This window comes from Mastigoproctus giganteus, chromosome 2, assembly GCF_048544385.1.
Source record: "Mastigoproctus giganteus isolate SK-2022 chromosome 2, ASM4854438v1, whole genome shotgun sequence".
Classification (NCBI taxonomy): domain Eukaryota; kingdom Metazoa; phylum Arthropoda; class Arachnida; order Uropygi; family Thelyphonidae; genus Mastigoproctus; species Mastigoproctus giganteus.
Genome location: NC_143576.1, coordinates 50,373,386 through 50,385,719, shown reverse-complemented (window position 1 = coordinate 50,385,719; position 12,334 = coordinate 50,373,386). Strand labels below are relative to the sequence as shown.

The following is a 12,334-nucleotide window of genomic DNA, read 5'->3' as shown; positions in this document are numbered from 1 at the left end:
ATCATCAAGGTCTGCCTGGGGGATGTCAGTCCCAGGTGGCAAATAAATGGAGCACACAGTTAATAGAAATCCCACTGAAAGGCGAATTGCAACAGCCTCTATGCTGGTTGTAATTAGCAAAGGCTGCACTGGGGTCTGGTTACCCACAAGGATAGCCACTCCCCCATGTACAGGGCCGTCCGCAATTCTATCCTTTCGAAAAAATGTGATGTTGTGCATGGTGGGATCATCATTTGCCTTTAGATATGTCTCCTGCAAGCAAAAGCAAACCGGCTCGTGCTTTTGCAGGAGGGCCTTGATGTCATCCATATTTTGCCGGAATCCACGACAATTCCATTGTAGGAATTTAGCCATTATTTTGGCTTGGTGGGTCCATCTGGCGGCTTCCGAGGTGCTGAGGGCTTACTTTTATCAGTCTTGGATTTATCTTTTTTGGGGAAGAATGGACGCTGTCCCGTGTCCATTTCTTCCTCCGCAAAGAGTTCCAAGACTGATTCTTCGGGTACCTCCTTTTGCTCGACATCCATTTTTTCTTGGGTAGTAGGGGGGACTTCCCCTTTCTTATTCTTTTCTTTCGTAATTACCTTTGTTAATTGTGGAGCATTAGGAGGTACCGATATAGGAGTGACAGCTGATTGGTCCTTCTGTGTAGGTTTTTGCGAACTTAAGAGATACCGCGCGATGGGAGTGAAAGACTCCTTGGGAGGAATGGTCATGTCCGTCTGAGTTCCGACGGAACATCTCCCTGCTACCTTCTGGGCGTAGGTAGGTCTGTTGATATTCAGGGGTTTGACCGATTTCCTTGCCTCCTGGTATGATATATTTAGCTCTGCCTTCAGCCGTTGAATTTCTTTTTCTTCTTTCCACCTCTGGCATGCTCGTGAGTAGGCCGGATGTTCGCCCTCACAGTTAATACAGGTGGGTTTTGCGGCTGAACATGCTGTTGTTTCGTGGTCCTTTGCACCGCATCGTGCGCATGCAAGGACTCCACGGCAGGCCATTTGAGAGTGTCCATACTTCTGGCATTTAAAACACCGTAAAGGGTTCGGAACGTATGGACGCACTGAACAGTTGATATATCCAGCTTTGATCTCGTCAGGAGGTTTAGGAGAGTTAAAAGTCAGGATAACGCTCCTGGTTTTAACTATTTTTCCATCCCTTCGCGCAGTGATTCTCTTGACGGCAATGACTCCCTGTGGTTTTAATTCGGAGCAGATTTCCTCCTCGGTGACGTCGAGAAGGTCCCACTCCGAAATGACACCTCTCGATGAATTGAGTGTTCTGTGTGGGGTCACCGTTATAGGGATTCCTCCGATTGATGTTACTCGGAGTAGATGTTCGGATTGCCTGTCATTTTTAGTTTCGATTAAGAGGTCTCCAGAGCGGAGCCTCTTAACTGATTTGGGTGAACCTACTAACCCATCTAATCCTTTCTGTATAAAGAAAGGTGACATTTTTCCAATCGGTTTTTCATTGGTGGAGTGCATGATTAAAAACCGCGGGATAGGACCTGATGGTAATTCAGTTCGCTGCCTCTTATTAGCAATAATGCTATCTGATTCTCCGTCTAAATTTTCAGATAGGGACCGGGTTGGGGCCCCTGAAGGAGTAAGTTTCTCAGGATTCATAGAGTTTATTTTATTGTTCAGTGCCCGGGCTCCCCACCCACCACGGAGCCCAAAGGGACGCCCACTACCCGGCATGCAATAAATGCGCTCGGGAGTGGAACGCCAGGGCTACCCAGACACTATACCCGCACCGCCGCCAGCCTGAATCCTGTCCCTCGGACCATGAGGGTAGGGGCGTGGCATTGACACGGTTGACCCTCGCAGGCGAACCTACTAGCCGATTGATCCTAGCCGGGCCTTCCAGGACCACCCGTCTTGTCGAAGCAGGGGCCAAAGTGGTGTATTGAAGCTGGGCCCCTCAACCACCAGGATCCCCCTTTCCGAATTTCCACGGGTCGCAGCGCACGGCAAACACGCCGGATTCCATTGATGTAAGCCCGGAACCTAGGCTGTGGGCGTTGGATCCCAGTGATGCTAGTCTGGAAGTCCAGCAGCGTCACTGGGAGGTCCCCTCACCACGTACAGGTGCCCACGTCGAGGGGAACTTGGCCTGTTATAACGTACGATCACTCATCGGTTAAGACAGGATATTAGAGCTGGAAAAGGAATTAGAAAATTTGAATTGGAATATCATTGGTTTGGCTGAAACAAGAAGAAGAAACGAATCACTTATAAGTTTATCAAGTGGAAATCTGCTGTACACCAATGGAAACAGTGAAAGGAGTGAAGGTGGAGTTGGGTTTCTGGTCCATAAAGATTTTAAAAACAACATTTTGGAATTCAAAAGTACATCACCAAGAGTGTCAAGACTAATACTCAAGATTTCTAAGAGATACAAGCTAAAGATTATAATGATTTATGCACCAACATCGAGCCATGATGATGAAGAGGTTGAAGAAATGTACACCGAAATTGAGAGTCTTCTAGATGAGCAGAAAACCCACTACACTATTATTATGGGGGACTTCAATGCTAAGGTTGGAAAAAGACAAAACAGTGCAGAAAGGGGAACTATAGGAAATTTTGGAATTGGTGAAAGAAATGAAAGAGGTGAAAGACTTGTGGAATTTGCAGAATCTCAAGGACTGTCAGTAATGAACACTTTTTTCAAGAAAAGGGTGAACAGAAAGTGGACATGGAAGAGTCCAAATGGATTAACTACTAATGAAATCGACTTCATCCTCACTAACAGAAGATATATTGTGAATGATGTTACCGTCCTGAATAAGGTAAATGTTGGAAGTGATCACAGAATGGTAAGATGTACACTTGATATAGATGTAGGAAAGGAAAGGAAAAAACTGACTCGAGTAAATAATACAAAGGTCTTTGAGATAACAGAAGAGGAGAAAAAGCAGTATGTACTGGAACTTAAGAACAAGTATGAGCTTCTGCAGACTGCTGATGACCAAGATATCGACGAGGAATATTACAACTTTTTGAAAGTGATAAAGCCCAAGAAACCTATAGGGAAAAAGAAATCCAAAGAAGAAAAAATTAGTCAAGAAACACTTGTCATGATGAACCGAAGACGACAAATGAAAAGCAAGAAAAACACTGACAGGGAGAAAATTGAGTATACTGAGTTATGCAAAGCCATTAGAAAGAGACTCAGAGAGGACATAAGAAGATTTAACACAAGAAAAGTAGAACAAGCATTAAGGGAAAACAAAGGATTTAAATCAGCAGCCATGAGCAGTAATACAGAAAGACAAATGATACTGAAACTGAAGAATAGCGATGGTGTACTTATAAATAGCAGAGAAGGCATAATTCAAATAGCAGAAGACTACTATAGAGAATTATACAAGGAGCGAGGGAATGATACCAGCAGTGGGGAAGATGGATTGCAAAGTAGCAACACATACGACATACCCAATATTCTTCCTGATGAGGTAGAACATGCATTGAAGAAAATGAAGAATCAGAAAGCCCCGGTGGAAGATGAAGTTACTGTAGAGTTGTTAAAATTGGGAGGAAGAGACATAACACAAAAACTGGCAAGGCTCTTCACAAAGTGCATTAGAAAAGGTGTGACGCCTAAGCAGTGGAATAATGCAATCATAGTTTTGCTGCATAAGAAAGGAGATAAATCAGAAATTGGAAATTATAGACCAATTAGCTTGTTATCCCACATCTACAAGTTGTTCACAAGGGTCATTACTAACAGATTAGAAAGAATACTTGATGAGAATCAACCGAAAGAGCAAGCTGGCTTTAGGACAGGATTCTCAACTATGGATCACCTTCACGTAATATCACAGCTAATGGAGAAAGCAAATGAATATAAAACACCATTATGCCTGGCATTTGTGGATTATGAAAAGGCATTTGACTCCATACAGCATAAGGCAATGTTTCGGGCACTGGAAAGACAAGGCATTGATACCCCATATATTATGATTTTGAAGAAAATATACGAGAGTGCTACCTCCTTTATTAGACTAGACAAAGACAGTAGGAAATTTAAAATTGAGAAAGGAGTTCGACAAGGAGACACAATATCTCCGAAGCTGTTTACTGCTGCCCTTGAGGAAGCTTTCAGAAGATTAGACTGGTCGCAGAAAGGAGTCAATGTGAACGGAGAGTACCTAAACCATTTACGATTTGCAGACGACATTGTGGTCATAAGCCATGATCCCAAAGAATTAGAGGAAAATCTTAATCAGTTATGCACAGCTAGTAAGGATTTTGGACTAAAGATGAATATGGCTAAAACAAAAGTAATGATGAACAAGTATGCCACAGAAAGGGAAATAATGATTGAAGGAGCAGTAATTGAAAAGGTGGAGTCATATACTTATCTGGGACAAGTTATTAGCTGTAATAATGATAAATGGCTGGAAGTCAAGAGAAGAATAAATTTTGGATGGATAGCATTCAGGAAATATAGTCACATACTGAAGAGCAATATCCCAGTTTGTCTGAAACGTAAAATAATGAACCAATGTATACTCCCCACCATGACTTATGGAAGTGAAAATTGGGCACTCACCAAAAGAATGGAAGAGAAGCTGAGAACTACACAGCGAAGAATGGAACGAATCATATTGGGAATCAGACTGTTAGATAAGAAGAGAAACGCATGGATTAGGCAACAAACTCAAGTAAAGGACATTCTTATCAAAACTAAAGAACTAAAATGGTCTTGGGCAGGACACATAGCTCGAAGACATGATGACAGATGGACTAAGAAAATAACAGAATGGTACCCAAGAGGAGCTAGAAGAAAACCTGGAAGACAAAGGCGGAGATGGATAGATGAAATTCATGAGTTTGTGGGTAGTAAATGGATGTCCAGTGCTCAAAACAGAAGGAACTGGAAAGTTGCTGGAGAGGCCTTCATCCTGCAGTGGATTGAAAATGGCTGATGATGATGATGATGATTCCCTGCATCCAGTTCTTTTGTGACTGCATCACAGTATCCAATCAAATTGGTCAGGCTGTGTCTGTGTCCGAGCTATAACTGAAGTGTTGTCTAGATGATCCTGCAGTGGTTCTTTACCCAGTGCCTCCATTAATTTTCCTAGAACAGAAGTTAAACTCACAGGTCTATAATTACTTCTGTCAGCCTTTGATCCTCCTTTGTGAATTGGGGTCACATTTACACATCTCCGTAGCCGAGTAGTCAGTAGTGTGAGTGCAACGGCACACGCTATTTGAGTAGACCGGGGTTCAAGTCCCTGATGGCTAAATACGGTCGATCTCCCAACCCGCACTGGACCAGCGTGGCAGATTATGGTCCATTTCCCTCAACATGAATTGTTGAGGAGGCTTCCATCCTGCAGTGGGTTGATAATGGCTGCAATTTACTTTTTTTTTTTTTTACTTGCACATCTCCAGTCTATGGGTACCTCCCCTGAGTCCAAGGAAGCTCTCAAAATTATGGCTAAGGGTTTGATTACTTCCTTTGCTGCCTCCTTTAATATAACTGGATAGATCCCATCCACCCCAGGTGCCTTTCTTGTCTTTATCTTCAACAATTTCTCCTCCACTTTACTCTCAGTTATTACAAGACTCTCTAGCTTACTGCCAGAGTTGAATACACCTCTGGCATTCCCCTCGCTGAATAACTCATTTGTGAATGTCGATGCAAAATATTCATTTAGTTTGTTAGCTAAATGAGCAGGATCATCAACATTTCACTAATCGATATCAAGTGGACCAATCTGATTCATCCCCTTCCTTCTAGAGTTTACATAAGTAAAGAACTCTTCGCTCTTTGCATGAATCCAGTAGAATACAAAGATTTCTCGTAATCTACCTTCGCCTGCCTAACCTCCTTTATAACTTGGTTACAGATCAACTTGTATCTATCATAGGCTTCTGTTTCACATGTTAATTTGTATGTATCCCATGCATTTTTCATCTCTGCCATATGTCTCATTAGTTCATCTAACATCCATTTAGGCCTAAACCTTGAACAATATTTCTTAGTTGGTATGTAAAGCCTAACAGCTTCCAAGATAAGTTCTTTGAATGCTTCCCATTTTGAATTTACTGTTGGTAACATCATCAGTTGGTCCCACTGTATAGAATTTAAATACTGTCTCAGTCCATCGTAGTCGCCTTTACGAAAGCAATAACCCTTCCCTTTACCCCTAATGGTAGTTACCTCTTTGAGCAAATCCCACTTCAGCACACTGTGATCACTGCCACCTAGCGGTTCATTTATCTGCAGATTCTTAATGCATGAAGAATCAGAGGTGGTAGATGACTAGGTGGTAGATGACTTTCATCAACCGGTGAAATACAACCACTTGGCTTATTGGAGGCTTGAAGTGGTGAAACCCATGTTTAGTCTCTAGAGCAAAGTTTCCGGCATCCCCCTGCCCCCATACTTCTCCTTCAACCCATGCACGATACTAAGTACTATAGGTTTTGATACCTTTCGTGTTTGGGGTTTTCATTAAAAAAAAAAAAAAAAATCACTACTGATAAAATCAAATCAAGAGTATTACTCCCTCTAGTTGCCTCCTGAACATGCTGATGTAGAAAACAATCAATCCAATAAATCCACAAAAGCCTTGCTAGTGTGTGAGTGACCAGCCCCCAAATTCCAGTCAATATCTGGGAAATTAAAATCCCCCATTATAAGACTCTCTGATTTACTGGCCCACTCTATTTCCCTGTACAGTTTCTTATTATACTCATCAGAGTCATTAGGCCTATAGCACACTCCTACTCTCAATTTTGATCTCCCAATGCTTATGTCACACCAAACTGACTCGACAATTCACTGTCCAGCGATGTCGACTGGTTCACTTCCTTGGATTTTATGTGTTTCTTAACTAATAGTATTACACCTCCTCCCTTCCTATCCTGTCTATCCTTTCTGTAGACGTTGTACTCCCCAAATTCCAGTTCTGCATTCTTATATCTGTGTGACACCACGTCTCTGATATCCCAACAATATCTGCCTTTGATGTTTTGAGCAATACCTCAAATTCATTAAATTTATTTACTAGACTCCTAGCATTGGTGTACATGCAAGTATACATGCACCTGTTTCTATTCTTAGCTACCCTAACACAACCCGTGTGTTTTACTTGTACCGCAATGACTTCCAGCAGTCTCTGAAATATCCTGCATCTTGTTTTTCAGGTTTCTGGTCATTCCAATGGAAGCAGTGCAAGAATCTCTTTCACCTCTGCCAGTGGCTACTGTTAATCTATTAGTCTTTGTCTCCCCCCCCAAGCTAGCAGTTTTACGACCCACCTAACACTGCCTCGATAGCATCAGCAAATATTCTTGCACCCTTTCTATTTATGTGTATCCCATCCCTGTAGAAGCAGTCTCTCCTGTTAACAAGTACAGCCCAGGCTGAAAAACATTCTACCCCTTGAGCCTTGCACAATCTTTCCAGGGCCGAATTGATCGACAAGGCTCTCATCATATACTCGCTCCTATCGTGTCTGGGCAGAATTGCAGACAATTTCAACCCTACATCACGGCTTTTTTTCAACAGTGACCTGTACTTGTTTAGTAATTTTGCCGGTCTCCTACTCTTGATATCATTAGTGCCAACGTGTACAACTATATCACCTTTTGTACCCTTAAAAGATGATATCCGCTCTACAACATCATCAACCTTTGCCCCAGGCAGACATACCCTGGTCCTGTTCCACCTATCCTTTTTACAAAGCATGTTCCCCTTTTCCCTGACAGTAGAATCACCAGTAACTACTAGTTCCTGTGGGACCAGCGCATTCTGCTTTGGGTGTTGCCGCTGTGTTGCATGATGACCAAGTGCAAGCTCTGGCATTGATGTGGGCAGCTGAGAGCTGATGGGCCCCTCAGTTTAGTTCCTTCGAGGGCATCCACCCTGTCCTTCAAGCTCTCATATAGGCCCATAACAATGCTGAGTTGTTGCCTGATTTCGATACACTCCTTGCATCGGGCACACACAAAGACATCCCCCATGGCAATATCATGTCCCGTACCTGAATGCTCCAGAAACATCATGCAATCAGTAAATTTTAAAAGGCTGTGATTCAGAAGGCAACTGCCCCCTCAGTTCTCCTCTGAGCCACAGCACTTCCATTAGCTTGAGCCTTTTTCTTTGCAGCTGTGGTCTGAGTCATGATTTCTATTAATTTCAATAAAATTTCAATTTCAGTTCAAAATTATAACCCTAAACTTGTATCCCAACACAGTTATAACAGTATATATATTTTTCAGTGTCAAGTATTAATTATCTACAAGTTCCCTTTATATAACTTCCGTATCAGTTATGTATTAATTAATTATGTTACGTTTATAATCTAAGTCGTTATATGTATTTAGTTAAAAGTACAATTTAATTGACAACGAAGTTCAACAAGTTTAATAGATTCTACCGATCAACTGACAATATTATAACCTATACTATACTAACGCTATCTAGTTCGGTATATAACGTATCGTATGACAAAGGCGGCAATTACGAACGGTAAATCTACGGACACTTAAGTATTAATTAACTTTCAAATCTCGCTGTCTCAATTCAGAATAATTTACGATCCTTACTAGGTCTATAAGCTGCTTACAGAAAATAATTTGATGTAAAAAATATTCAATAAAGCGGCTAAATATTGCTAAAAAAACTTTTCATTCAGCGTAGTTGCAACTTGTAACACGTGGTTTGATTCCCTTACCGATACTTTTATGCAATTACACGGCCGAGTAAAGAATAAATACACCAGATTAATCAGAAAATCACAAAATAATTCTATACTACTAAATTTAAATCACAAATTTTAGAAAAACAATAATTTCAAATCAAAAAATAAGAAAAATCCACTTAACAGCTTTGAACACGTCTGGCTCCCACTAGCCTCGTCAGCAGACCCCTGACAATAAATCAATGTATTATTGGTTTCAACTTGCAATACTTTCAATGGCTTTTGTGGAATGAAGTACGATCAGATGTCTGGGATCCCACTGTATATTGCTTGTTGAAAGAGGCCTAGAGTAATTTTGTCTTTCTGAAAGTAATTGCATTATCAAATGTTGATACATTTTATTCTATTAAAGCTTTGTTACTTTGCAACACCTTTGGCTAACATATCACCAAATTATTTGGCAATATCTTAATGTCACCAAATATTTTAGTAATATTATTTCTTTCTTTTCCCAGTCATCAAGAGTTCTCAATCATTAATATTAACCAACATTTGATTTCACATCCAAATAAATAAATGCTACACGCGCACACCAAGTACATCCTACATACATAAAATTCTTCTACTCACTTTTAGGATAGTTTTCATCTTCACTGAAGAAATTAAGCCTTTTTGTGAAGGGGTAACTGAAGCCTGATCCTTTTCTTCTTTACTTCCTTCAAGCTGTTTATCTACTGATGCACATAAATGCTTCTTTGTCCTCCTTTTAATGGAATTCTTACATACATAAGGGTGGGAAAAATGCTCAGTGAATTAACAAATCTTAAATCAAACAATCTAATATAAACTAATATAAACTATCACAGGCTGGTGGAAAGGAGATGGGAAAAAAAAACTAAAAATCAACACTACAGCGTACCCTGATTAGAATGTTAACTCATTATAAATGCACTAATCTTTAACAATACTTTCTGTATTTTTACTTAGTAATGTTCTAAAATATGCAGGAAATTTCATTACACAGTCTGACTTTGGGAATTTAAATTAATTCTTTGAGACAGGGTAAAACGGAATGTTTCAAACAGAGTGGGAAACCCATGGCTTGGGCCACTTGTGATCAGAATCCCATTGTAAAAAAAAAAAGGAAAAATTTTTTTACTAAATTAAGTAATAAATAATATTTAACTAGTGGTACCTGTTGTGAAAATTTCACAATTGGTAGCAGAGTTTGTATTGCCTGATATTTTCAAGAAAATTTTTGCACAATTCACTGTCATCGTATATAAAAAACTTATATAGTATGAACCAGAGCTGTAATGCTCAAAATGTTCTACATTGATATCAATATTTGTAAAATAATAAGAGAAGTTTACCTCAATATAGAACACTTCCATATGACTCTCCAGAAATTTAAAACGAAAAAATTGAAAGAAAATCTTACATTAGAGTAACAAATAATTAAAACTCAATTTAGCACAATAAAACTCAATTTAACACAATTAAAAATCAATTTAATGCAATTAAAAATAAGAAAATTAATTAAAAGAATTTAACGAAAAAATTGCAAAACAATTTTCCTTCCTGAAGCTGACAATGCTTTTTGACCGTATGTCGTGATCACAGGAATGAAAATAATCGAATAGGGGTGAGCATGAAACTTAAATAGGGATTATTTGTCTTCACGCATGCACATAAAAGCCCACAAATCGGAGATATTAGATATGGCCGGCAAACATTAACAGAATTCTCGTGTAATTTAATTTCTATGGTTTCTGTAATTAATAGTCGCGTATAATTACGTTGGACACTAAGTATTTTGGTCTCGTTAAATAAAAAAAGTATGTTTTTCGTTAATAACGTGAAAAGCTAATTCTGACGAACTGAGTCCGCATGTTAATTAACAGGAATATTCAGAGGAAAACGCGTCGAACCTTAGTAAGACGAGTCGCAATGCAAGAAATATTGTATACCAGGTCATTAATTTGTGTTGCGAACAAGGAACGGACTGAGCGATTGTTCAATATAGTGTGTAATTTCCGTATTGGCCTGCCCACAATTTTAAATTCGGTATCTTTAAAAAATCTGTTAAGCTGTTTGTGCCACTGTTCAACATAGAGATCTACTGGTTAATATTTGTATTTCTGAGCCCAAAAGCAGATTCCGTCGTTGAATATTTATAGGCATTTATAAATTGATTAAAGATAATCGATCTTTTGTAGGCGAACGGGTGATAGCTGTTATAATGTAGAAGCATACCGATATTTGTAGGATTTCATTAAATTGGATTTTATTCGAGTCCCGAGTAAGCTTGAAATTTAGAAAATTTAATGACTTCGTATCCATATCCTCCCTTTCCAATGTAAATTTGAGTCTAGAATGAATATTATTAAACGAATGTAAAATGTCTTGGATAGTACTACTATCGGTAATAACTAGAACATCATCTAAATACCTCCCGTAGTATGTGATGAGGGGTCGAAAAGGCGTCAAATGTATATGCTCAATTGTTGAGAGATAGATCTCTGATATTAAGCCGCTTAGGCTCAATCCCATTGGAAAACCAAAAATTTGTTTGTACACTTTGTCTCAAAAGATGATATAGTTGGCCTCAACTAACAGTTTAATTAAGTGAAAAATTTCCTTAATAGGAAGCTTCTTATAATTAATTGATTGGTATTGAGTTATTATTTAACATATCCAAAATAATATCTAATGTTTATTCAACATTTACATTCGTATATAATGAGGTAACATCTAGTGAGAATAAATTGTCACTGTCGCCAAGTCTACAGTCCTTAAGATTATTAAATAATGTATTGTAGTTCTTAATCCCAAATTGTATCGCCTGTCTAAAGGGTTTTATAATCCTATATACATGTGTGGCCAATGATGAAAATGCCGAGTTTCTGTAGGAAACAATAGGCCAAATGGGAAATCCAGTCTTGTGTAATTTTACCTGACTGAAAAGTGCCGGAATATTGTATGTTCTGGCCTTCAATTCCTTTAACTGAGCCATAGTAATGTAGTTGTTGTTATCTGGTTTTTAGGAGCATTAGCAACTAAGGCCATATTGCTCCAGGGATATGCGGTGGTCATTCCCCAACCTTTCCGCATTCTTCGTATTTGGTGGTCACGGGCTCGAACCCAGTCTAATCAAGAAGCATGGGCTTCATGATTAGACTGGGTTCTTGATTAAGCACTGTTGCTCCTGCCCACCTGGTTACGGAGGTGCCTTAGTAATGTAGTTGTTTTTTCAATACGTGGTTAACGTTTTATTGTATTGATTGACCAAATTGGTAAATAGTGCCGGGTCTACCTCAAGATAAGTGGAGGTATCTGTAAAAACTGAATCTAACTTATTAATATAATCAGGTTTATCGAGTATTACCATTGTTTCTCCTTTATCTGCCCTCTGTATATGTCTTTATTTTCCCGAAGTTCGCATAAAGCTGAACTGTCATGTGTATTTCTTTTATGTCGCATTTCTTTTATGTTATTCACCACTTGGTTAACTTGTTGAATAAATAAATCTTTTTGTGGAATATTACGAAGTCCAAATTCAATATCAATTAAGCAGTTTTTTAAGTAGTTTTCGAGGTAGTAAATTATAATTTAATCCTTTGGATAAAAGTGAAATCTGGTCCTGCAATAGCATACACGAGG

General features: G+C 39.2%; 1 protein-coding gene across 1 annotated transcript in view; it reads right to left on the bottom strand.

Moving 5' to 3' along the window:
• mute (gon-4 like protein muscle wasted) overlaps positions 1-12,334 on the bottom strand; it is a 1,102,179-nt gene that overhangs the window by 1,022,595 nt on the left and 67,250 nt on the right. The window contains exon 3 of the mRNA XM_090389940.1: positions 9,302-9,448. Within this exon, the coding sequence (XP_090246066.1) occupies positions 9,302-9,448 (147 nt within the window). The remainder of the gene's footprint in view (positions 1-9,301; positions 9,449-12,334) is intronic.